Here is a 23,772-nt window from a genome sequence, read left to right on the forward strand (position 1 = left end):
TTATGATAAAGTGTTTATTCATTTTTTTTTAAATATCAAATTTTTTTTTTTAAACACATCAATTTTGTTGATAAACAGTCCCCCAATATTAAAAAAAAACAACACCCAAAAATCAAAAATAAAGAATCAAGTGTGTATTACTTTGGGCAGAACCACATCTCATTCTCTGATGACACCACCACCACTCCCTCCCTTCAGCCACCTGCGAGGACAACCGCAGTATGTTCAGCCCAGAAGAGTAAATGACACAAACGCAACCAGCTTTAGGATTCCTGAGTATTGATTCCCTCAAGTTCCTCAAGTGAGTTTGTAAAACTCTTAAGCTAAAAAGCATCAGTCAAAGAGTAACCCAAACCGCTAGGCATTTGGATCACAGACTAAGCCTCGTCTACACAGTGCAGGAAGAAATCTCTTGAACGCTTCAGAAGGGAATGATGGACACGAAACCGACCCCATTTCCCAAGCTGACTTCTGAGAGAGGCAGGCAAAAATACCTCTTGATTTCTCCTCTTTGAATTCATGTTAAGAGTTCTGGGGAGCCGTTTGGCAAGAAGTCCAAGTCTGGTGAAGAAACCTCTAGGATCTGTTCCTCCTTTTATTTGTAAATGGCATAGTGTGTTAAAGAAAACTTATCTGGAAGTTAAGCATTCAGCAAGTACACTTAAATATTGCTACTTTTGAGGAAAGGAGACAGCAAGAGGGAGAGGCAAAGACAGAAAGAAGGAAACATATCTAGGAGGTACAAGGTTAACAGTCCTGGAGACCAAGTGTCTACGTAGAAAGTTGAACATACGTAGCAACAAGGCAGAGATTGTCACGATAACGCAGCATCGCTCAGCTTTGTTCAGCAGCAGGTAAACGTTTCCATCACCAGGAAATATTTCCTCCTCTTGTCAGAATTATCTGTGCCCAGAAACTTTCAGATGTCGGTATTTCACTAAACATCACCTCTAAACTCACCTAGAGCCTCACGTACAGAAACAGCAAGAGGCCAGATAAATTCATTCACCGTCTTTGAGGAAAAGAATACATCTCAGAAACCAACAGCAAGGTACGTGACCACAGTGGCTTCAGGAAACACCTGGAAACGAGCTCTACAGACCCACAAGGGTCCCCACAGGCGCTGGCATCTTTATGAAGCAGCTTCTGAGTGTTGCTTTAGTCTCTATAGATGGATTTTTCATACTGAAATTATTTTGCTAAGCTGATGTGACATTAGTACACTAGAGCACTGACGAACGAGGAGGGGGAAGAGAAGAGAGTGAAAAGCCTTATTTTAGGCCGGAGTACATGGCTCCTTGGAAACCTGAACAGCTTTTGGCATTAACTTTATCCCCTGCTCTAGCCAACAAGCTGTGGCAGTCTGCCATCCCTGCCTAAATAGAAGTATTCCCACTTTGTGGGCCAGGTAAGCACAGAGACCAGTTAAGGGATTGCTAAAGGACGTGTGCATACAGCGGAGAGGACACACATGCACATTAAAACAAGACAACTTTTAGACAGCGTTCACTAAATGTGTGTTCTATTACATTTTAACCTTAAATACTCATGACTGCCCAGATTTTCTCCAACATAAATCTTGCTCCTAAAAACATCATTCTCTAATTTAGCAGCACGTAGCCATTCACTCAAGGCAAGGCTCTGAAATTAAGAGATTTAAATCACCAGGCTTGGACCAACTTAGTTTTAAAAGTATTTATCAGTTGGGGGGGGGTCAGGCTTTGTTTCTAGCAGTTCAGAGAAAGTTACCCAGGAAATTCTAGCACTATTGATAAATGCTTCAGTACAGCTTTGGCAGAAGGGCAGATTTCAAAAATTATATTTGACAAAGAATAAAACTGAGCATTGAAGCAAGTTGGCTGATGCTCTAAAGCTTTTCTAGCGTAAATTCTGTATATGCAGTCTAAGTAAACGTGGCCATAAAACTAGAGCCTTTAACCAGTTTGGTGCAAAGCAGCGGTACTTCGTCTAGCTATTAGCAATTGCTTCTAAAAACATAAAGTGTAAATACAGAAAGGGTATAACATTGAATGGCTAACATCTGGTGCTTCAAGTAGCTGGCAGTAGATGAACCTGCTGGCTAAGGGCACAAATTCAGCTCTCGCGCATCCAAGAGGGCTGGTATCTGCGTACCGGACAGGGGCTTGCTCCCAGGACCACCTCACCAAGACCCGTGGTGTGAATCGGGAGCAGATTCAGCTGTTTAGATGGAGGATCTGAGAGCTGGGAGCTTCACTCTTGTTGCTGCTTTTGATAGCAAACCAGATGCAGATGGGAATGGGTCTAACCTATCTTATTTCCTAAGGCTTCTAGAGAGAGATCTGATGACACTGTACTCCTGTACCAGCCTGAGCACTACCTTTTACAGATGGGGCTTCTGCTGATTTGAGGTGCTCATTGTAAGGAGAATATTTAAAAAAACTTCAGCAGGGGTAATTACAACCACCCACACAGTAAAGATCATAAAGCTGTAGTCTTGCCTCAGTAACTAATTTTGAACAGAGCCTCAAGTGAATTACTCGATGCTGCTCTGCCAAGGGCTCCCCAAACAGCCAAGCACTGCTTCCTACATATGCATGGAGCAACGCCTGCTGCTGGCATCACAAGCAGTGGGGTGCAAGCTAAATGTGTCCGGGAGCCCCAGGCCTAGCTGGTACGGTCACAGCTCATGCAGAAGCTCCATTTGACGGATAGAGGAATGCCTTAAAGCTCTTAGTTCTTCTGAAGGATCTCCTGGCTGCCCAAGTGTCTAAGAAAAATCTGACAACCACCACTCATTGACTTCAGAAACTCCTGCAAGTTCACAGATGAAACCCAATTTGTGTTCTTTTTAAATGTCACCCTGCATGAAAAAAAGCCTAGCATGCACGGAGGCAAATCTGCTAAGCAACAGGGAAAACACAACACCAGGAACACAGGCCTGAGACAATGGTAACAAATGAAAGCCATGAACAAAAACATGTTTCCAGCCAGTGCTGACCCATCACTTCAGGTTTAGCTCAAAGCAGAAAGCTCAAGATGAACACTTGACACAAAGCCACTTTGGAGATTTGCAAGTGGGACCAAGTAAAAGTTCCTACTTTAAATTTGGTATCACGTTTCAGCCACGCTTTCCTTCCTCTTCCCCAGCCCCAACAGCGTTTTGGGGCTCTGCAGAGCATCACAAAGTAATTCATCCCCCCGCCAAAAAAAAGCATCTGGAAAGGGCTTCCTAGAGCACAGCGTCGGTGAGTCCTCATCATGCGGGCTACTCACCAGGGACTTCCCAGAAGGCCACGATGGTTATAATGCAGAAGCCACGTCAGTGCATTTGTTTCATAAACCCTATTGGGGAGCCCTCGCTCTTTAAGAAGTATTAAATTAGTACCCCACCAGCCGCTACAGGCTTTCTGCAGTTTGCATTTCCACAGCTGAGAGGCTGATCATCCCCAAAACATCGAGATAAACTAGTGCAAAGCAGATTTCTTCATTCTTCTGATCACATCCCCACTCGGTGCATAGAGGATGCATCCAGTGAAACAGTTCATTCTTCCAGGGGCAGAGGGGGATTAAGAACCATAACACACGGTTGGTTTGTTCAACAATTTCACCGTTAAGGTTTTGCCTTAAAGTGGTTGAGCTTGTTCTTTTGTATGGGGGACACATGATGTGGGCAAGGCTAGAAAAAGAAAAGTGAAATACTCCTTTTTCCCCCTCCCTCCCCACCCCCCTACAATTAATACCAGCACATCTTCAAATAAGTTAAAACGTCTCTTAAGTTTGGTAGCACCAAATTCTATCCCTTTCCCTTCTTCTATCCCCATGTTGTAAACTTGAACGCACTGGCCCAAGAGCATAAAAGGGTTTGGCAAAAATAGGCATCAGCCTTCCCCGTGCACACACAAAAAGCGCACACTTCCGAAAACCCCCTCCACCCCTCACTCCTCTTGTAAAATGTTACACGTCTGTGGGCATCTACATACCTTTAGTAGCTGCCATAATAGTTTCATCAGCGTCACAGATGGATATTGGGTTACAAAGCGCAGGAGAGCTAAAACAAATCCACAAAGTCCGTTTGGACAAGCGCCGTTTTGCGTCTGCACCATACCGATCTCGGCGTGCACCTCCTGTCCTGTGCACACGTATGCACGGTCAATTCACTTCACAATCTGCTTTGCGCTGGACAGGGCGGCGATCTTAATGGCTTCTGCTTTTTATTCGTAACATTGGAGCTTATTCTAAAATTGTACATTTAAATAAAACCATTAATTTTTATCCAATATGCATAATTAAAAGCTATCCTGTCCACACAATGCTAGGACGTTTTCTTTCTTTTAAAAGGCCAAACCTAATGAGTGAAACAGAAGAGACAAGTTACTTTGGCTGCAAATAATTAAAAAATCTGGCTCAACATTCTGCTTGTACATTATGGTGTATAATTTAGATACGTCCTTTGAAAGAAGAGACACCCCAGTCAGCTACCTCTTCCATAGTTACGTAGGAACGACGATACTCTTGGCTAGCAAAATGAGAAGAGCAAGATCTGCGTTTCCATCTGCTCGTTCCAAAGCCTCAAGAGCTTCCCGTGTGGTAAAACCAGCGCCAAGGATCCGATCAACATCGGCCGCAGGAAAAGCATGTGGTGGAGAAGCACCTGAGGTAAGTCCAGTATAGCCAGCCGGTGGGATCAGCAGTGGTTCCTCACACCCACCCAACGGCCACGGACCTTCAGGAGCAGAACCGCTGCTTCTCCCAGGTGCTCCAGCGAGCATGCTCCGAATATCTCGAGGTTCACCTTCATCCAAAGCAGGTTTAGTGGAAACAGATGCATTTTGCTCCAAAGTCGGACTAGTTGGACTCTGATAACCTTCTGCCAAAACCTCCACCTGCTCAGAGCTCTGTTGCTGGTCAGATGTCGCTGCAGAATTCACCACAACCAAATTGCTCTTACCTGAAAACTTCTGAATCTCTAAAACACCTTCTGTGAGAGCTGACTGCACGTGTCCGACAGACCCAACACTGATGTTTTCCATGCCAGAATCACAAGGCTGTTTCCCCTCTGCTTTTCCACCTTCAGACCTCATCTCATAGAAGGAACAACTCTGTTCCTGGCTGGCTGGATCTGAGCCTTTCTGCTCATCGTCAGAAAGCCCCTGCTGCTGTGCTGCTGGCTCTCTGTGAACCATTTCCAGCTGAGAGACTTCTTCAGAGGCAAGGCTTTTACATTCTCCTTTCCGACTGATAACCAAGAGCTTGTGCAGCTCTTTCAAGGCTGATGCTAGAGAGAAACATGGCTCATCTGAAGGTCTTCCTGGATCCGTGTCTGGCTGATGGATGCTGGAAGGGGAAGAGCTGTCTTCAGCTGCCAAATCAGACAACTCGTTGTACTTTACAGGAATTTCACTAGTGCTTTTAGAGTGGGGGACATTGCCAGTGGAAAGCTGATCACTCAAGGAGGATACAGACTTCAGCGACTCCACCTCCATAGAGACGGCGTCCGAGTTCAGGTCAGACACGCTTCTGTTCTCAACCTGTCGCTTCTGCTCGCTCATCGAGCTGTGCGCTTCAGCTACAGACTGCTCAACTACATCTATTTCCATGAAGGCTTCCACATGCATACGGCTACAGGAGGCTGACATTCGGATACTCCCTTTTGCACTGGAAAGACCTGCTTTCTCCAGTCCATCTCCTCTCGTTTCTGTAGGAGGATTTTCCAGCTGGCTGGCTTCTTCCACAACAGGTTTCTCAACCCCACCAACATGGTAAGGAGGTTCTGGGTCAGTTGTCTCAGTTTGCTTCTCCAGATGTTCCTTCTCTGGTTCTTTGCACGTCTGATGGGTGTCTACGGGAAGCTCATGCTTTTGCTCCTGTTCTGAAGACAGACAGACATCTTTATTTTGCCCATGCTTAGCAGCAGTGTCAGCCAAACTATTTTCTTTTGTCACTTCCAAAGGATGTTCCTGACCATGGTCTTGTTCTTCAGCATTACATTCCTTTAGACTGTCAGCAATAAATGTTTCTCTGAGTGTCTTCTGTGAAAGGCAAGCTGGATCGCAACAGGTTACCTCCCCTGTCTGGGGAGAAGGGTCGTTATTTGCCAAGGAAGCGATATTGGAAAGATGCTGTAGTAAGAGAGGATGTTCTTTTTCTGGGGTTATCCGGCATTCAGTTGAAGACTCAAAAGACTTGACGGCTCTAGGATCAATGGGCTCTGCGAGGCTAGATTCGGATGAGCAAATTGAAGCAGGGGCAGAGACAGAACGATCAAGTAATTTATTTGTGGGATTACAGATCTTGGAATTTAGTCCCGAAGATTGGACTGGATTTTCAAACCCATCAGAAGCTGGTAACGAGGGCATTTCCAGTGAGGTAGTTTCTTTGTCACTATTCTCTAAAAGAAAACAGAAAGAAAGAAGTAGTTAGGACATGAGAACCACTGGTTTTCACTGTAGTAGCGAAAAACTTACAAACCAATGGCTATAAATACCTGGTCTGTGGCCCACTCCAGCTGCAGTAAACACACACTACATGCATCAAGGCTTCTGACGTTCTGTTTGGATTAGGAAACAAACACAGCAAACTTGTGTTAGCATTCAGAGCACACCCCATGCACGGTTATCGTCCTGCAACCTCGCAGCTCCCCTCCCGGCTGTCCATCAAGACAGCATGCAAGCAGCAGGAGCTCCTCACGTTCATTGCCTTCCAGGAGGAGTTCTGTCTGGGAAATTCGTTACGTCAAGTCAAAAATAACACCGCTGGAGAACAATTTAAAGGCTGTTCTGTACTATGTCACTGCAGAGTGATCCGTGGGTGATACTACACGCTTGATAAAATATACTCAGCACAAGGCACGTGTCTAGCACTGTACTGATTTGTTCTCCGTACAGCTGAAGACATTCAGGAGCCATGTTTCAGGGAAATGAGAATTAAGAGGGCATCACAAGTCCTGGACTGTGCTCCCAGCAGCTATCGCCTTGCGATGGCTAGTGGCATCATGGGGAGGAGAAGGTGAGCAAACATCAGCTTGCTGCAAAAGGGAAGTGGTAAAGATCCAAGGGTGGAAGGCAGAAAGTCCCAAAAGGAACTGCTGCCCGAGGCTGGGAAAAGCAAAGCGAAGGAAGAGACAGCCAGACATCAAACCCGGCTCACTGCTTCCTTCTCCACACAGAGAACAGATGAATTGCAGATCTCTATCAGCGGTACCAAACACTGGGTCTTGTTATCAGGACAGATTAAATAAGTGAACTTATCTTGCTAACAGTCTAATCTTGCTAATGTATCAGCTCTCACGCTCTCATTAAATCACTAACGTGACCTTTGCTGTACGAGCGTGTGTTCTTCCATTAAAGCCCTACTCTGTCCAGTGTCAGATACCCAAACAGCGATCCAGATTCATTCCCTTTCCCTTCCCAGAGGCCTCCAAACTCAGCGGTCTTAAATATATACCCCCATTTCACCTTAAGTCTATCTCTTTTTACAGATACGCAGGTGTACTGGGGGCAGCTAACCACGCTCACATGTGCAGCCAAGATTTCTTTAAGTTCCACTACATAGAAGTCATCTGCCTTTTTCACCTCAGCTACTTGTTTCTTTTATTCTCTGTCAAATAAAAACGGAGCACTCCATGCTGCAATACCACACGTCTGATCGATACGCTTTGGTATAAAATACAGCAGCCCCTGCACAGAGCAATTCCTTCTGTCGGCTGCACATCTGGTCTTAATGCAGCTGCAACAACTTGGTGACGCCAGAGTATTAAGAAGCCAGAATTATCCTGCAGATTTTCAGGCTGCTCATCTTTCAGAAGGGTGCAGAGAGGCTTGTGACACAGGATACAGATGAAAACCAGAGGCTTCTTGTTCTGTTTCTACGCAGTAAGATGACGTTCACGCTCTCTGCTCCCAAACCAGTCCTTGAGAGAAGAAGCAGAACTGTCTTTTGACTCAGTGGATCGGTAATAAGGGTCTGATCAAACACGCCAGGGATTTGCAGTCATTTAGACAGCAGAAGTAGCTGGTACCCTGCCAATTCATCCTCCTGAGACCCACTGTCACCTTCCTCCCAGGGTATCTCCAGGAGCCAAATCCCAGCCCCATCAAGGATATAGATCCCGCTAACACCGGGAACAAACTCTTCTCCACAAAGTGCACCATCAGGGATAAATTCCTCTCTATTTTAGGAAAAACCTGAGTTGCGTATGCGGTGGCAGCACCTTTCTTATATCGAGACTGTCTGGATGAAAAGCTGTATATGGGGTAAACTACCTGAACACGCTTCTTCCTAAAGCATCTGTAGTTTTGTTGCTAAATCCTCCGCTATCACCGAGTTTCCCAGTGGTGGTGGGGAAAACAACTGCTTATTGGCAGAAAAGAGCAAGCAAGCAGCCGTAAATGAAGCGGAGGATGTAGATCACGGTAAAACACACCAGGACTCCACTAACACCTCAGCCACTTTTCCGTAGGTGTTGAAAAACCAGCAAGCCAGCTGACAGAAACCATGAGGCTCGCTAAAGTGGGCTTCAGGGGATTAAGCAAAGCTCCAGAATAATCCAGGTACATTCAAAAGAAGAACTTTAATAGCCTACAGATGTACACAGCGATTTCTGTTGTACCATCTGCCAGAAGGCAGCAAAAATTCAAGCTGTTCTGAAAGAACGCAGGCCTTGCAGGAAGCTTCCTTGGTCCTGCACTATGTTCTCTCCCTCTCTAGTTTCCTGTTCTTTCACTTGGTTTTCCTGGTACCACCTAGCAGCTACAAATAGTGTCGTAAGAGAGGAAGAGGGTATACGTTAATATTCTGACATCTTAGGATACAGCCTGCGAGCCAGAGGCTTGTAATACGTCTAAGGCTTACGCACAGGCAAATCTAAACAAGGCCTACCTTAGTTTTGTGCACGGGTGTTCTACAAGCATCAAGTGAATGCACAAAATGGATTTCCTATTCTCATAAATCTTTTACGCTCCTCTAGGGCTCAGCGTCAATGGAGAACAGCAGACTGCTGATCAGTCTGAACAAAGCCACGTGGTCTTTAGAACTGTATTGGCATATAAGCAGCTTTGATTTAAGTCATTTTAGGTGCTTTTCATTTTAAAGCTCTGGACTAAAATGCCTTTATTGTAAAGACTCATATATTTTGGGCCGAGGTTTGTTTTTTTATTCGACCCTTTCAGCAGAGAACTAAGTCCAACCAACTACGATGTCTGCGAAGTGTCATCCAAAATGGAAAGATATTGCAAAAAAACAACCCAAGCGTCATCAGCCTCCAAGTTTTGACAGGAAAAGAACGAATATTTACATCTGCACGTTTTCTCTGCCAGCGTATGTGAAGAGACATGAGCCCAAGCTACCAAGTCCGACCTTTAGCTAGGTCAAAACCTGACAGGGGCAAGGTCAAATCTATGTGCGTGTTTCTCTCTACTTGCTTCAACTTAAAGGTAACAAGCATTCAAACTTGGCTTTAAAAGGTTTATACATCCCTGAAAAACTTAGAATGGAAGAAAATTGGTCAAAGAGATGAAAACAACTTCATTATTTGCAAGAAAGTCACTGCTCACTCTTTGGACTATCAAGCAGCAATTGGGAAGTGTTAAAGAAAAATTTCAGTGCCTTACAACTGGTTTTATATATATATATATATATATATTTAAATCTGGTTATCACACTTCAATTTTAAATACGGGCATGCTAGAGTCTTAAAAAATTAGCAGTCAAAATGTTGAAGAAATCAACTTTAGTGGCTTAAAGAGGACCCGACAGAGAGTTTTGCATGTGTGTGGGAAGCAGAATCTTACTGCGTGTTTTCAGAGGAAAAATTAGCAGTAAAAGTCAAAAGTCTCTACAAAACACTTGCACATAAAATGTTATCTTTAAAAGTTTTGGAAAAGGAATTCATAGCTTGACTGTAATAGTGGGGAAAAAAAATAATGAAGCTTTCCTTTAGTCAAAAGCATATGCTGAAGTTAAGGGAGAAGTTAAACAGAAGAGCCGAGTTTCAGACAGTTTGGCTCATGGCTTAGCTTTCACCTATTTTGGCATCTCCACTTAACTAAACTTTGCAGCTACCGAAACCTTCCATAGCCCAGTCAGTCTGCATTTGCGCAGCTCATGGCTACCAGAGGCGCAGGGAACAAAACTACGGGGAGGGTGAAAATTCTCTTTGCAAATCATATTTAAGGCGGATGATATACATTAGGATGTGAATTTAGCTGCTGCTTTTGAAATCTGGAGCAACAGTAATCTTCAGTAAGAGAAGCAATTCACCTTCCAAAGGCACAAGCACCATTCTAAGAAATAAAAATGCTGAAATAGGACTATTTCTAAAAACTGTCATGAATTTTTGTCCAGAGATTTATACTTAGCTCCTCTATTTTTATATGCTGCAGCTATTAAGAACAGGATTTGCGGAAGCTTCCACAAAGCCATGCTTACACGAGGCTGCTAAAATACCACACAACCAAACTGTGTCCCTGACTATGCACTACAACTTGACCCAAAGACAACCGTTTATCTCCACACCTTCGAAGTCCAAGAAACCAGAGCAGGTAGGAAGTTGCAAGGAGAGCGCAAATTAAACAGCAAGCACCCCCGAAATGCCTTCATGCAGACAGATTTTGCCGTACAGAAAGGAAGAGAAGTGCAGTTAGAGGCGATGAGCAAGAATAGAAGCCCCTTTCTCTCCAACATTTCCTCACTGATGCTGTATCTCCTAGGAGCTGAGAAGAGAATGCTGACAGACATCCTGATACACAGCAAGAAAACTATGCAGATTAATATTTCAACTGGGCTCTTCCTGGTACCTGCTTCCTCTACGGACTTCTGTATTGCTTCTGCTAGTTCCTGGTCTGCAATCTCCTCCGGCCGCACGTCTTCCCGACCGGCCCCGTAAGCCAGCCGGGCGCACTCTGGGAGCTCGCCCTCTGGGAGGAAAGTGGTCTGCGAGCCAGTTGTGCCGATCACTAGTACATTCTTCTTGAGATCAATCGAACACTGTGAAAGAGCATAGAGACATCAGTGGCCTGTGTAAGAGCCAGCCAATTCCCAGAAAAAAAAGGAGAAACAAGGTTAAACAATTCATTTCCAATGGCAATAGCTCATAGCAGCTAAGCAAAGCGGACCAAGAGCATCAGTTAAAAGCAAAGGGCTCCAAATGACTTGATTTGTAATAAATCATTCAGCTGGAAAGCTCTGAGCATCTTTGATGAGAGCAAAAAACCTTTAGGGAGCAACCAGACACCCTAGAGCTGTCCGTGATGCATGCAGCGTATGTACTTCTTTCGTAACCGGCTGGAAGATAATCCACCATCAACTGTCACCAGAAAAATCCAAGTAAGTTCACAGGCATGGCATTTCTGTTGCACTTAGCACTTAACTTGGAAGAGCCAGTAACTGTTTCAAAAGATACCTGATGCCTCTTCAGCATATCCAGTCCTAGAAGCATGTCCATGGGCTGCTCTTCAAGGATTGAGAAGGAGCACGCCAGGAAATCCCCTTCAATCTGGACCTGAGCTGAAATGCAAGGGAGAGAAGTTACCACTCGCAATGTTATGGCGCAACACATCTGCTTTCTGCTCTTCGATCTCCTGGGAAAGTCTGCACAAACCTGCTGGGTAAATCTGAAACCAGAGCTCTGACGTACTGACTTGGTCACAGAAAATCTAGCCTTGTGCAAGCCCCAGGGACTATTGCACGTTAGCCCCATTTTTTGCATGCAAACACATCCTCTGAGCCAAGGACTCCCTCGCCTAAAAGTGTTAAGATAATTCCATTAAAAAACTTTAAATGAGACAGAAGCCAGACTACTGTGCCCGAGACAAACGAACATATTACATATGCACTTTTATTTTATTCTGTGGGAGCTTTCAACATTAAACCACATACACCTCGGTGCCAAGATTGTGGGAAATGCAGTCAAACTGCTGCTAAAGCTGCCCCAAGAAGAACGTCAGTACTTACCTAAGTGCACTCTGCCAATTATTTTCTGCGTCCCTACACCTTTAGCAATGCCAGCCCACCGCCGATCTACCAGCCTCATTATGTTGCACCTTTCAGCACAAGCTTGGCTCATGATGGTCATCTGGGCACCTACCAGCAACAGAATTTGTGTTAAATCCTAACAGCTCATCAGAAATTAAAATTCTCTCCTGGAAGGGCTTAAGATCTTGCTGGGAAACAATGCTGCATCAGGGCATAAAGGCTTCCTGTGAATCCCACTGCCTTGAATTGACTGTATACGCACAGATCAGCACTGACAGCCAAGTGGGTATTACTGTCGAGCTGGAATAACCCCAAGTACTTTCCCTTTAAGGCTGCGGATGGGAAGCACAGCATTAAAGGCATGCAAAATGCCCCCCATCTGTAAAATGAAATAAGACGCACATGTGGCAGTGACTTTTCTGGCACTGCAGCCACCAGACCCCGGAAATTTTCCCAGGAGCCTTGATCTGGGGGTGTTCAAGCACTTGTGCGCGCTCCTTCTCTCAACAATTTGGTTTTAATTGGGTGCTTCAAAATCTTGTTATGGAATTTTTGGGCAAAACTTCTGGAGCATTTACTGTCTTCCCTCAGTGTGGGAGAGTGCAAAGAGAGGAAAATGGGGGCAATTCACCTGAGTCAACGAAGGCTTTCACTGGATGTCCGTTGACTTTGCAGTTAATATACAGCATCACCACCTGGCCAAAACTCTCGGGGGCCTCTTCCATTGCTATCGTCATATTTTCTTCAATGTTTTGTTGCCTGAATTTAACAGAGAAGAGAGAGAAAAATCAGACCTTCCATCAGCCGAATCTTATAAGCATCCCTCCGACTTACAAACAAACCTGGTAATCCCACCCGCTGCAGCTCACCTTAGAAACAGCATGTTTAAACCACAACAAAGACTGCTCCGTTAGCTAAACATAGGCTTCTTAGCAGGGGTATTGCTAGTAACGATCTTGGCTTAATCCAGAGACACCAAGTCACTCCCCAGCAGCCACAAAGACTGTTCCTTCCAACACCTTGCCTAACTTACACTACAGCACCGGACAACCTTCTGTTTGCAACAGAAAGCTGTCACCACAGAGTTAACCTGAAGAACTTGTGAGCGAGAAACCTGCGTATTTATTAGTCACTCTAAAATAAAGGGCTGGGGGCACACGATGAAGATGTTGCCAGTAGCTACAACACTGGAATCCCACACAGGAGCTGAACATTAAAATCCTCCAACGCTTCCCCGGTATCTTTTCTTTTCCAGGCGAAGGAAGGGAGGGAGGCAAGCAAAACCGCAGCGAGAATACCACTGTGAACACATGCCCTTGGTGCAAATTCAAGCCTACAGAAGAAACGCTCATCAAGAAGCACATCACGGCCCCTACAGTAATCTTGGAAGTGACGGGTATCCGTAGTGACTGTATCCAAAATAGGTTTATGTACAAAAAATGGGAAAAGGGCTTCCAATTTTGATGCCACTTCATTTTTCCTGCTCAGTAGGGGAAGGGGAAAAACCCTGAGCTCCTCTGTTACCCACCTTCTGTACTGTGGTAGCCTTCCCACACCAAGGTGGGCAGACGTGGTTTCTTGGTGGGGGAGGAAAACAGCTAACAGCATCCGAGACCTGGCTCGCTTGGGAGCTAAAGCACCCTACTGTCTGTCCCGCTTCGTATACTTGAGAAACAAAAAGCCACACACTGCCCTGTCTTCTATTATTTAAACTTAAATTGTATATACAGTGGTATTTCAGTTTGTTTTCTTGTCAAATCCATTACTCTGTTTTCTCTGTGCTCGACACTCTCCCCTAAGATACACTTGAAGGGCAGAGACGTGTCTCAAAAAAATACGATGCTTGCAATAGCTTCCAATCAATCTTGGGCAGAGCGCATATAATTAAGCAAGGAGTTCAGAGAAATGAAGCGGGGTGTGAAATCCGGGGACTGCTAGATGCCCAAACTGTTCCCTAACAGCTGCACAGCATTGGGCATGTCACCTTTATTGTCCCCCTGTCTAGTGAAGACAGAAAGCGCTCCTATGCCTCTGAGCAATGTTTCCTATCCACAAATGTAGAATTTTCTGCATTGCTAAGCTAAGCATTTATCCAGCACCAACATCTTGTCAGTCATAATGCCAGAATAACTCTTATCACAAATGAATTTTGGTTATGACCAACCATGAGCCTGTATCACAAAGACATTTCTTTACTGGGGACAAAAACATCAGTCATGTTCTGACTCAAGGATTTATCACCCAATTTAAGAAATCAAGCCTCAGCCCAATGCAATTACATTTGGAAGACAGCAAGAGAGAGCGAGCACTGATGAGCAGACCCTATTTCTACAGAACATCTGACAGCAGAGATGTTCAGAGTCTGGAATCAGTCAGAGCCACAAAACAATTAGCAGTACATGAAACCAAATCTCAAAGGCAGCTGGGAGAAAGGACACCACGTAGTTGTGCAGAGCTCAGCTTAGAGACTAACACAGGCCCAGCTCTCCAGTTTAAAACGTGCCTGAGACACCCAAGTGCCACCTCTGGAGAGGATCTTGGTTGATTGCTTTCCACAAGTGCTCTTGTTCCAGAGCAGACCAGCTTAGACAGCTCTGGGACACCACAGACGGACAGCGGCACTGTCCAACGGTGCTCAACTGGACACATCTAAAGGATGGGGTGTGCCTACACATCCCCAATTCCCAACCTTCCCACGAGCAAAGGTGGCTCATTGCCCTGCAAGCATCTTAAGACAGGATCTAAACACACTCCTTGCATCCTCCAAGGAAAAAGCATCATGGATGGAAGCATCCTGTAGAAAAAAGCAGTAGAAGAGCTCCAAAGACTGCAAGCGACTTTGGTTTGCTACCTTATATCTTCTTCTATCTTGGCCTGTGCCTCAAGATCAAAAGGGTCAGCTGAATAGAGTCGGATCCTCTCTTGCTCCCGCCGGGCTCGGTCCTGCTGTTGCTCCAGCAATACCCTGGTGAACTTCTCTGCAGTAACAAGGAGATACAGAAATGCTTTTTACTGGAAATTACTCTTACAAATCAAGTTCTGGCACAGTAAACTCTTCTTTTTATGCCAGCATGCACTCAGGGGTAGACTCAGCAGCACAGGCACAAAAGGCTTCATCCCAAGGCAGCATGGATGGACCTCAAGGCATCAGTGGCAAACTTGGGTACCTGCCGAGATGAAAAGCAACTGGACAGAGCTCCTTCTCCTTGTGCCTGCTACCCATACTCAGCACAATCGCACTCAATTTCCTTGTGCATACATTTTTATATGGAAGAAAAATGAAAAAACCATGAAGACGACAATATTTAAAACAAAGAGCTGCTATTAGAACAGGAAATCATTTGTCCACTGCAGCAAGAATTGCCTACACCATACTCTAAAAAAACACAGCTGCAAAACCAGCAGATAAATGAGACCCAAAGCAGAAATCAGGACTACAGAACTTGCACAATTCAAGCGAGAGGCTTGAGCACACGTGTGTTTTGAAAAGCTTCAGACAGAGAGAGAAGTGTGATTTCCTAAGCTCTCGGCAAGGACAGCCTGCAAAGTCCATCACGTTTTACGCTCAGCAATCCCCAGTAAAATAACAGCCTGTACATCCAGCAAAGAGAAAACGCAAAACTGAAGACATATAAAGGCTAACAACAAAACTGACTTCAAACACAAGCAACATAGGCAAAGACAGAGCCATTATACTCCCTACAGCTGAAGGCCTACCACTGAAATCCAGACACCTGCTTTACAAAGTCTAGCCATACATTTTAAGAACACAGATTTTAGATCCCCACTTTTTGGATGGCCTCTGGCTGATTTTTACTGCTTGGATCTGATCATGTACATTCCCAAAAGGACTTGGCAATAAATTAAATTCTGTAAACACAGAAGGTTGGGGATTTACTTCCAGGAATGCAGTTCCCCACGAAGAAGCTCTCTGGCTCAAAGGCTGTTACACATTCAGGAAGGCACTGGGTATGTTTTCTTGCTTGTTTGTTTTTTTTTAAACTAGGTTTCTGTATAGCAGGTGCCTTCTAAAGTGCTTGCGGTGCATCCAGCACCGTCACATGGCACATATCTATGTGTATATTCGGGCACTGGAGCCAGAGCTGCACTGGATCTGTGCCCAAATACCAACAGGAGCAGTACAGAACGATGAGAGTATAACCAGATCAAACCCTGCTTCCTCCTGAGAGCCTGCTGCAGCCACTTGGGACTAAAAATGCACACCCCAAGCGAGGTTTAATGCGCACAACAAGATAAGACAGATCAGCAGATAAGCCAGCTCTGGGTGTCCTGGGCTTAACCTCTCATTTCTTCTGCCAACAGCAGCACATCTTCTCTCTCAAAGTGACGGGAAAAAACCTGCACTATGGATGCGGTGCCTGCAAGAGGTGTGAAAAAGCTTGGAAGTGCAAAGGATGTGGTTTTAACTCTGGATATGAGCTAAAGTCAGAATTAAAAAGTTAAATTGGGCAACAATGTCCATGCAAGTTCCTTTCTAGCTTCCTTTGATCAAGAGAAATCACTAGGATGTAACCTTGAAAGTGGGGAAAAAAGCCTCCTGCTAGAAGCTCCTCCTCTTCACTCATTTTCCCAAATTCAACAGGATTTATTTCCTAAACTAAACGTCTTGCAGAGGTTTAGAAGCACGTCTTTCGCTACCCAAAACACCACTCTGTTTTCATACTGAAAGGACACTAGGGTTCAAAGCTTTCAGCATGTGAGGAATGAGGAACCAACAGCAGCCGCTCGCCTGCAGAGGAAGGGAAGGACGCAGTGCTAGGCATCAACTGTGCTCAAAATACATGAACACTTTCAAGATGAACAAAGATTTAAACGTTTATGACTATTCCTATTGGAAAAGCTCCCTAAAGACACTATGTGCTTGTTCCTTTTCCTCTCCCTCTCTGATGTCCACTTCCGTAGCAGCCAACCATTATGGACAGAGTTGGCTTCATGGCGTACTGGCTCTGGGATGCTGCAAACACACCACCGTTATTGAAAAACATGCATTCAGGGAGTCCTGGCAGAAAAATCGGGAGCTGAGCCACTCATCTTCACAGAAACTCGACTTATCTGTCCACCTGATATTTCAAAATAGGGGATAGAGGATACTAAAGCCACCAAGCGCGAGAAATATGCCCAACTTGCCAGAAATGGTTTTGTTAGAAGGAGAGGAATTCTGCCTCAAGCGCTCCCAACCAGCACCTTTTATCAGCATCATCAGTGAGTTGCCAGCAAACATCCTAGCTAGTTAAAACCCCGTGGTTGTCTTTGATTAGAACTGAGCTCAAACAGATTTAAAACCACCTCCCGCAGATTAAAAACCCAACTTACCACGGTCTCCACTGAGCAACGCCTCCGCCAAGGGCGGATTGCGCTCCTTCAGCAGGGACAGCTCGTGAGGATTCGCAAGCAACATCTCCCGTAGCAGCGCCGGATTGTCCAAACCCTGAGGGAACGAAGGTGCATCGGGAGGCGACGGGCGAAGACGTTGTGCTGGTGGCTGATGCTGCTGAGTGGATGTCCCAGGAACCGCGATGCTGCTGAAGTCTATCCTCGGCAGACCTTCACGGGGAAAAAAAGAGGTCAGATGCGTCGGCGCTTCACATTTACAAGTCTGCTTGAAAAATGCAGTGGAATAAAAAAACCACGGGAAGGATAAGCCGCTCTTAATGCTACAGTATTAGACTGGATTCTGTGAATAGCAATTTGTGTTGGAAGCATGGCCATGTACTCAGGTTACTGGGTTAGGAATGCTAGCACCTATTTATGTAACTGGTCTAGCCTTTTATCTGGCCCATTTTTTATCCCCTGAAATGCACTTACTGAATCGCAGACTAGTTATTTCCAGCTTCACAAAAATGAATACCACACAGAGGGATCGCAAGGCTAAACCCAGTGTCTCTAATGCACTTCTGAATCTCTCAGATTAAAAAAAAAAAAAAAAAAAAAAAAAAAAAAACGCGGGGGGGGAAAAAAAGAAAAAAGTAACATCTCTGCAGACCTGCATTGCAGGTACCCATCCTCCAGCTGAGGCAGGAGGATGAAGACCTCAAGCCACGCTCCCACACCCTTCTCAGCCAGCAGCACCTTCTTTTCCAGCGATATTTTATGAAGGGGATTTGCTAGAAGGCAGGACAGAGGAGCAGGGCTCCACTGAGACGTCATCCGAGGAGTCTTTCACATGTACGCACAATTGTGGAACTGGGTTTGTCAAGATGCTGTTTCTCTGGGTATTTGTCACAGCAGGGATTCAGAGCGCACGTCACAACAGCCTGTTAATGCCTCCGAGTCACGCAGGCCGCATTTTATTGCACCATTACACCGAGCAGAAAGGGAACTGGCGGTCGTATGAAAATTCACACACCTTTACAAAAACTGCTGTTCTGAACCGGTTGCCTTCCTCGCTTTCTCCACATTTCCCCAAAACAACAGTAAAATGGTATATGCTTCCTTAGAATACAAAATCCCCTTAAATAACAAGCCCTTTAGCAAATTTTAAAAGCCCCTTGCCTCTTCCCCAGCCACTCTCCTTCCAAAATGTTTTGCCTAGCGCGGTACTGAAGGAGACTGACAGGAGATGGGGTTGGTGTTTGATAAACACCGAGATCTTGGGATGCTCGGGGCAAAAGTTAGCACAAATCCTTTCTCACCTGGGAAACGGATGGAGGGCCGTGGCTCTATGGTCTCTTTCTGTCGCAAAATCACCACGTCCCCATCTTTCAAGCCATAGGAGGCCAAAGATCTGTTGTTGTCAGTCAGAGGCTGCTCTGCATAGACGATCTGTTCATGGAGAGAGCACAATGAAAAACAGTGCATGTGACAAAGCGGACAACATCTTGGGGTTTTTTGAAATTTTTATTATGTTAGGAAAGCATTCCAGTAAATCCTCTTGACCCATCTCAAGCTTCGGAAGGGAAGGTATGCCGTTCTCACCACAGGCACGGGCAGGCCCTGCCAAAGCACCTCTACCTCAGGCACACAAACACCTCAACAAGTGGTTGGACAATGACACAGAGCTGGTCTTACGGAAACCCAATGTCTCAGAGAAGGGCTGGTCTCTCTCAGTTAGAGGCCAAGGGTTTTACAGGAAAGCAAGCCTTGCACCAGGGCTGTTTGCTACACATTTCCCAAAACCAATCTCTACGATTACACAAGTCACAGCCCATCTTCTACAGCGTTCTCTTCTTCTGAGTCAGCACCTATTGACCAAGGGCCGACCGCATACATGCGGGCAGCGTCGATCAGGATTGATCCATGGATGATCCAGTCCAATATCCATGATCTCTGCCTTTTCCCACAACATGGATCCCCAGAATAACCAGTTTTACAGGGACTTCAATGATTAGCTCAGTGATTTCCAGTTTACTTCAGTGACGTAACTCTATCCAGACTTGAAGGTTCAGCACCCAAAGACACCACTCCCGAGACTGTAGTCAGTCCATGTTGGGGAATTAACTTCTTTTGACTATAAAACACAAAGTCACATCATTTTCTATTACAATAATCTGACTTAACAAGGGGTCTGCACAATTAAACGTAAAAACGCATTGAGATAAAAATGAATAATCACCATGGGAACGTTTCTGTTAACATTAGATCTGTAGTATCTACAGATGTCCTAAATTACAAGGAAGCAAAAAAAATTAATAAAACAAATAAAGAAGTGCTTTAGGGGAAGGAAAGTTCCCAGAAACAATATCTGCTAAACTTTAAGGTTTCTGTGCCTTCATCGGAGTGCAACGAGACCAGGCAGATGGGTTCAACAGCCTCCTACCCCTGGCAGGAATGCAAAGCAAGAAGCGCTGGAGAACTCAGCCTAAACTCATCTGGCATACGATCGAATTTCACATTTACCACCTCGTTTAGCAAGACCCGCGTCTCTCTGGGTCTGGAAAAGGCCGGTTCAGCAACAACAGGTTTGCTGCAGGTCAGGACTAGCAAAGCCGCGTGGGAGAAGCTTTCGCAGTCCTCGTCTGGATGGGTTACGGCTCTACCCGATGCTATCGCAAGTAGCAGATCCAAAAAAACACATCTACTACATGTCTTAAGGTCTGGAAGACACTACAGACTTTCACTGCTTTACTCCAGCAACTCAGAAATATCACACAGAATCCCACTAATGCTCTCTAAGCGGAGATCCATCATCAGAGGTGGTGCCAAAGACAAGACAAAAAACCCCAAAATACTAAGAACCGCATACAACAGCCATCAGAATTAGAGAAACACGTGATTAGAAACAAGTGTGAGCTTCCTACCTTCTCATTAACGACACAATTAAATGCCTCAGCAGTATTGCACCAGACTGGGTCCCTTCCTAAGCAAACACAGGTCCGTTTGCACCCTATATGAAGGCGTGCAGTTTCTACTCCGAAGTTTTTTAAGATGTTACCGGCATAATAAAGGTTAGCTTGTGATGGGAAGAGTCCCACTGTGTCCTCTCACGTTACCGGACGCGTCCTGCCCGGCCCAACGCAGTAACGCTGCTGCCCGCAGAGAAGGCGAGCTTGTAATAAATCCCAACTGCACGCGCAAATCTTAAATGGCAGCTTCCCTGCGCAGACACGCTGGAAGAGACAAATTAATCGGTTTAAGTGAGGTTTTACCTCTGTCATCTTGCTGGGATTGGATTTATGAGCGTTCGGCCTTAACACCTCACACAATGAATTAAGCACCCGGCACTCACTCTACATCCATTAGCAGCACGGCTTAATAAGCTTTTGACCCATTCTGCTCTGTTGTTAAAACAAAATAAAAAACTGCAGCAAAATTAAATCAGTATCTGGTCTGTAGCATGTTTTTGTACACTGGCCAGGTACCGGACACGGATTTTTCCGGAGGTGACCTGGGCAGGGCTGCAGGCACCAATACTGCATGACGGTTGGATCCTGCATGGTGCCGTGGGGTAGAACCTCCGTACGGAGCAAGGAACCCCAATCAAGAGGCCACGCACAGCCAAGGAGAGGAGATGCACGGTGAGTAAAGCAAGCAAAACAAAGGAAATAACAGCGCTGCCAGAAGAACATGATTCTTCTCCCTGTCCCCTCTCCAGAAAAGCCACCGCCTCCATGCGTGGAGGAAACCGCAGCAAGGCGAATTATTTCCTCTCTCCTCGCCCAGCTCCTCTTATCACCACAGCCATCCCCGTTATCTCATGCCGCCCTCCCTGCCTTGCAACCACAGCTGTCCCTTGGAAACCTCGCAGCCCCCCGTTTGCCTCCACCCCAAAATGCAGCACCCCAAATTAATTTCACAAAACAACAGAGAATAAGACCGGGATTAACCCTCCTCCACACGCAGCAGTGGTTCGCTCCACCCTGCACAAACCTTACTATTAAATTCAACCTCTCTTTTGAGCCAACGTGATGCCTTTAACGCGGCGGACGCCTCAGTTATGGAAAAACGGCAGTAAACCACCAAGTTTGGTAAACGTAATACTGCCTGTTTGTGGAAGATGGTTTGGGCATGCAAAATCCTTCTATGCAAAAAGCTGCTTCACTGATAACTTGTATTTTTATAACTTTCTCCCTATTGAAGGTCCTCAAAACACTTCACAAACATTGGCAGAAACAGTAGAGAAAGGAACAATAAATACGTGACTAGAAAACATTAAAATAAAGGAAGGAAGATGATGCATAAATGGCAGATGGCTGAGCAGAAGGGAAGCAGAGGTGGTTACAAAAAGCACAGCACTGATCCCAGTTACCTGTGGCCGATAAAATCGCAAAACTCCACGAGCAAAATCTCCTGGCAAAATCTAAACAGGAAAATCTGCGATCCCTCGTTATCCTAAACCAGACCCAGAGCTGCTGGGTTACCCTGACGCGAGGGGGACAAAGCTGACGACGAGGAGTTTACGCTCCACGCGCCCGGAGATATCAAAGTCACCGCATGCTCGCAGAGTCCCACAGGGAGAGGTAGAATTTGAGTGCTTTGCTGGTGGCTGTGACACAGACACGGGGGGTTTGCTGGAGCGTACCAGATGGAAACCTTTAGATAAGGCGGTGTCTTGCTTTTACCAAAAAACAAAGAGTTTTTCCCCTAAAGGAAAATTCATCTAACCTTCATTTTCTACCCCTGCTTTGGGTAGAAAAACCAACCTCTCCTCAAAACCAACCTCTCCTTCCAAAATAAAAGGCAGAACAAATGCAAAACGCCGTGGGTGAAGCGTTGGGAACCCGCTCGGGGAGGGAACGCGTCTACCTCAAGGCCTGCCGGTTCAGCTGTTTTTCCGTCGCTGACTAATATTTGCTTGAGTGGAAAAATACTTTATTAATTTAGACGCGGAAGAGGCTCGGGAAGCAAAAGTGATTGCCACAAAACTCCACAAACTCTGCCAGGCGTGGCCAGCGCCCCGAGAAAAGGACCCGACATCGCCCTGCCCAGCAACGTGTTGCCCCGCTGATAAACGGGTAAAAATCATAAAAAAACCCCAAAACCAAAAGCAGGATCGAACTCAAAACTGTGAGTAAAGCCCAGACGGACAGACAGACGGACGAGAGCCGCCCCCACGCCACAGCCTGCTGTGTGTTTTGGCACGCTCACGACAAGCGAGCCCCAAATTCGGGCCGGAGGGGGGAATCTTTACTGGGGGAAACCACGCGGATGTACCGCTCAGTCCCTGCACCTGTAAGAAAAAAAGGGGGGGAAAAGCCTCAATTTGCTTTTTCCAGCCCAGATGTGGGCGGGAATTTGATATGATAAATAAACCCTTTCCCGAACGTTTCAGCCTCATTCCCTTGGGTTTGAAGTGACAGCAGGCTGCCAGCTTCCCCACTCTCCAACTCCCATTCCTCGCTCCAAATCTTTCCTCATTAAAACGCCAAATTCCTCTGAAAACTCAATAAAACCCCCCCATTTTCTTCTCTTGTTCAGTTCCACCGCGGGAGGAGACCGAACCTTTCCCGGAGGGACCCCATAAGACAGGGAATCATCGGGGACCCGGAGTCCTCTCCTGAGGGGAAATATGAGGATTTTGAGGGGAAGAAGGACGCGTTTCTCCTCAAAACCGAAAGGTCGGCGCGGGGACGGACACCCTCCCCCCCCCCCAACTCCGAGATCCGGCGGGGCGGAGGCCCCGGGGGCTGAAGAGGGGACACAGGCCCTGCGGGAGGGGACACAGCCGTTCCCAGCCCAGGGGGACCCCGGGGGTGTGGGGGTAACGAGCGGGCCTTTCCCCGGTCCTAAGGGGGGGGGGGCCCGTCGGCGGGCTGGGCCTGACCTGGCTCTCGGCCGCCGGGATACCGGACTCCAGTTCGCAGAGAGCCCGGAAGTTTTGGAGTTCGAAGTCGGCGTCCACCTGGAGGGAGAAGGTGAGCTCGCTGCGGTCGCGGCGCAGGCAGAACACGGTGAGCAGCATGGCCGACCCGCCGCCTCCGCCACCGGCCCCCGCCGCCGCCAAGTAACGTCGCCGCCGCCGTCGTCGTCAAGCGCCGCCGTCGCAAAGCGCCCGCCCCGCCGGGTCAGGGGCCGACCGTCAATCAGGGGCGCTCGACCAATCAGTGTGCGCCTGGCGGGAGGGCACCTCCCCCCACCTGCGGCGGCACGTGGGCGGAGCCCGTGCCCCGGGGGGTTCCGGCCCCCCAAATCCCATCCCCTCCTGCACCCCGGTATGCACCCGCGCCTCGGGCCCCGGGGCCAGCCAGGCTGGGGCAGAGGCAGCCCCAGCACCATTTCCCCGTCTCCCACCCCCAAACAGCCCCGGTGCACCCCAAGAAGCGCTCGCTCCGCCCCCCCACCCTGCCACCCCCTCGGCTCCTCCCCGTCACCCCAGCGCCCTTGGCATCGCGGCTTCCGGCTGCTTTTCCCTCCCCAGAGCCC

General features: G+C 46.7%; 1 protein-coding gene across 2 annotated transcripts; it reads right to left on the bottom strand.

Annotated features, from left to right (window-relative positions):
- DDI2 (DDI proteasomal shuttling factor 2) lies at positions 1-23,377 on the bottom strand. Of its 2 annotated transcripts, XM_075773429.1 has the most exons (10): positions 23,174-23,377; positions 18,606-18,735; positions 17,287-17,517; positions 14,804-14,930; positions 12,584-12,711; positions 11,932-12,060; positions 11,381-11,484; positions 10,776-10,965; positions 6,467-6,529; positions 6,238-6,370 (listed from the first exon to the last, which is right to left on the bottom strand). In XM_075773429.1, the coding sequence occupies exons 1-9, from the start codon at positions 23,309-23,311 to the stop codon at positions 6,513-6,515; spliced, it is 1,194 nt and encodes a 397-aa protein (XP_075629544.1). In that variant the 5' UTR covers positions 23,312-23,377; the 3' UTR covers positions 6,238-6,370; positions 6,467-6,512. The 2 variants fall into 2 exon arrangements, with proteins under 2 accessions (XP_075629543.1, XP_075629544.1); XM_075773428.1 differs by lacking the exons at positions 11,381-11,484; positions 11,932-12,060; positions 12,584-12,711; ... (2 more) ...; positions 18,606-18,735; positions 23,174-23,377 and having other exon boundaries at positions 1-6,370; positions 10,776-10,854.
- Between the last annotated feature and the right edge of the window lie 395 nt (positions 23,378-23,772).

This window comes from Balearica regulorum, chromosome 21 (genome assembly GCF_011004875.1).
Source record: "Balearica regulorum gibbericeps isolate bBalReg1 chromosome 21, bBalReg1.pri, whole genome shotgun sequence".
Taxonomy (NCBI): Eukaryota; Metazoa; Chordata; class Aves; order Gruiformes; family Gruidae; genus Balearica; species Balearica regulorum.

Coding starts and splice junctions, on each gene's coding strand:
- DDI2 (XM_075773428.1), bottom strand. CDS start 6,338: ATGCCCTCGTTACCAGCTTCTGATGGGTTTGAAAATCCAGTCCAATCT.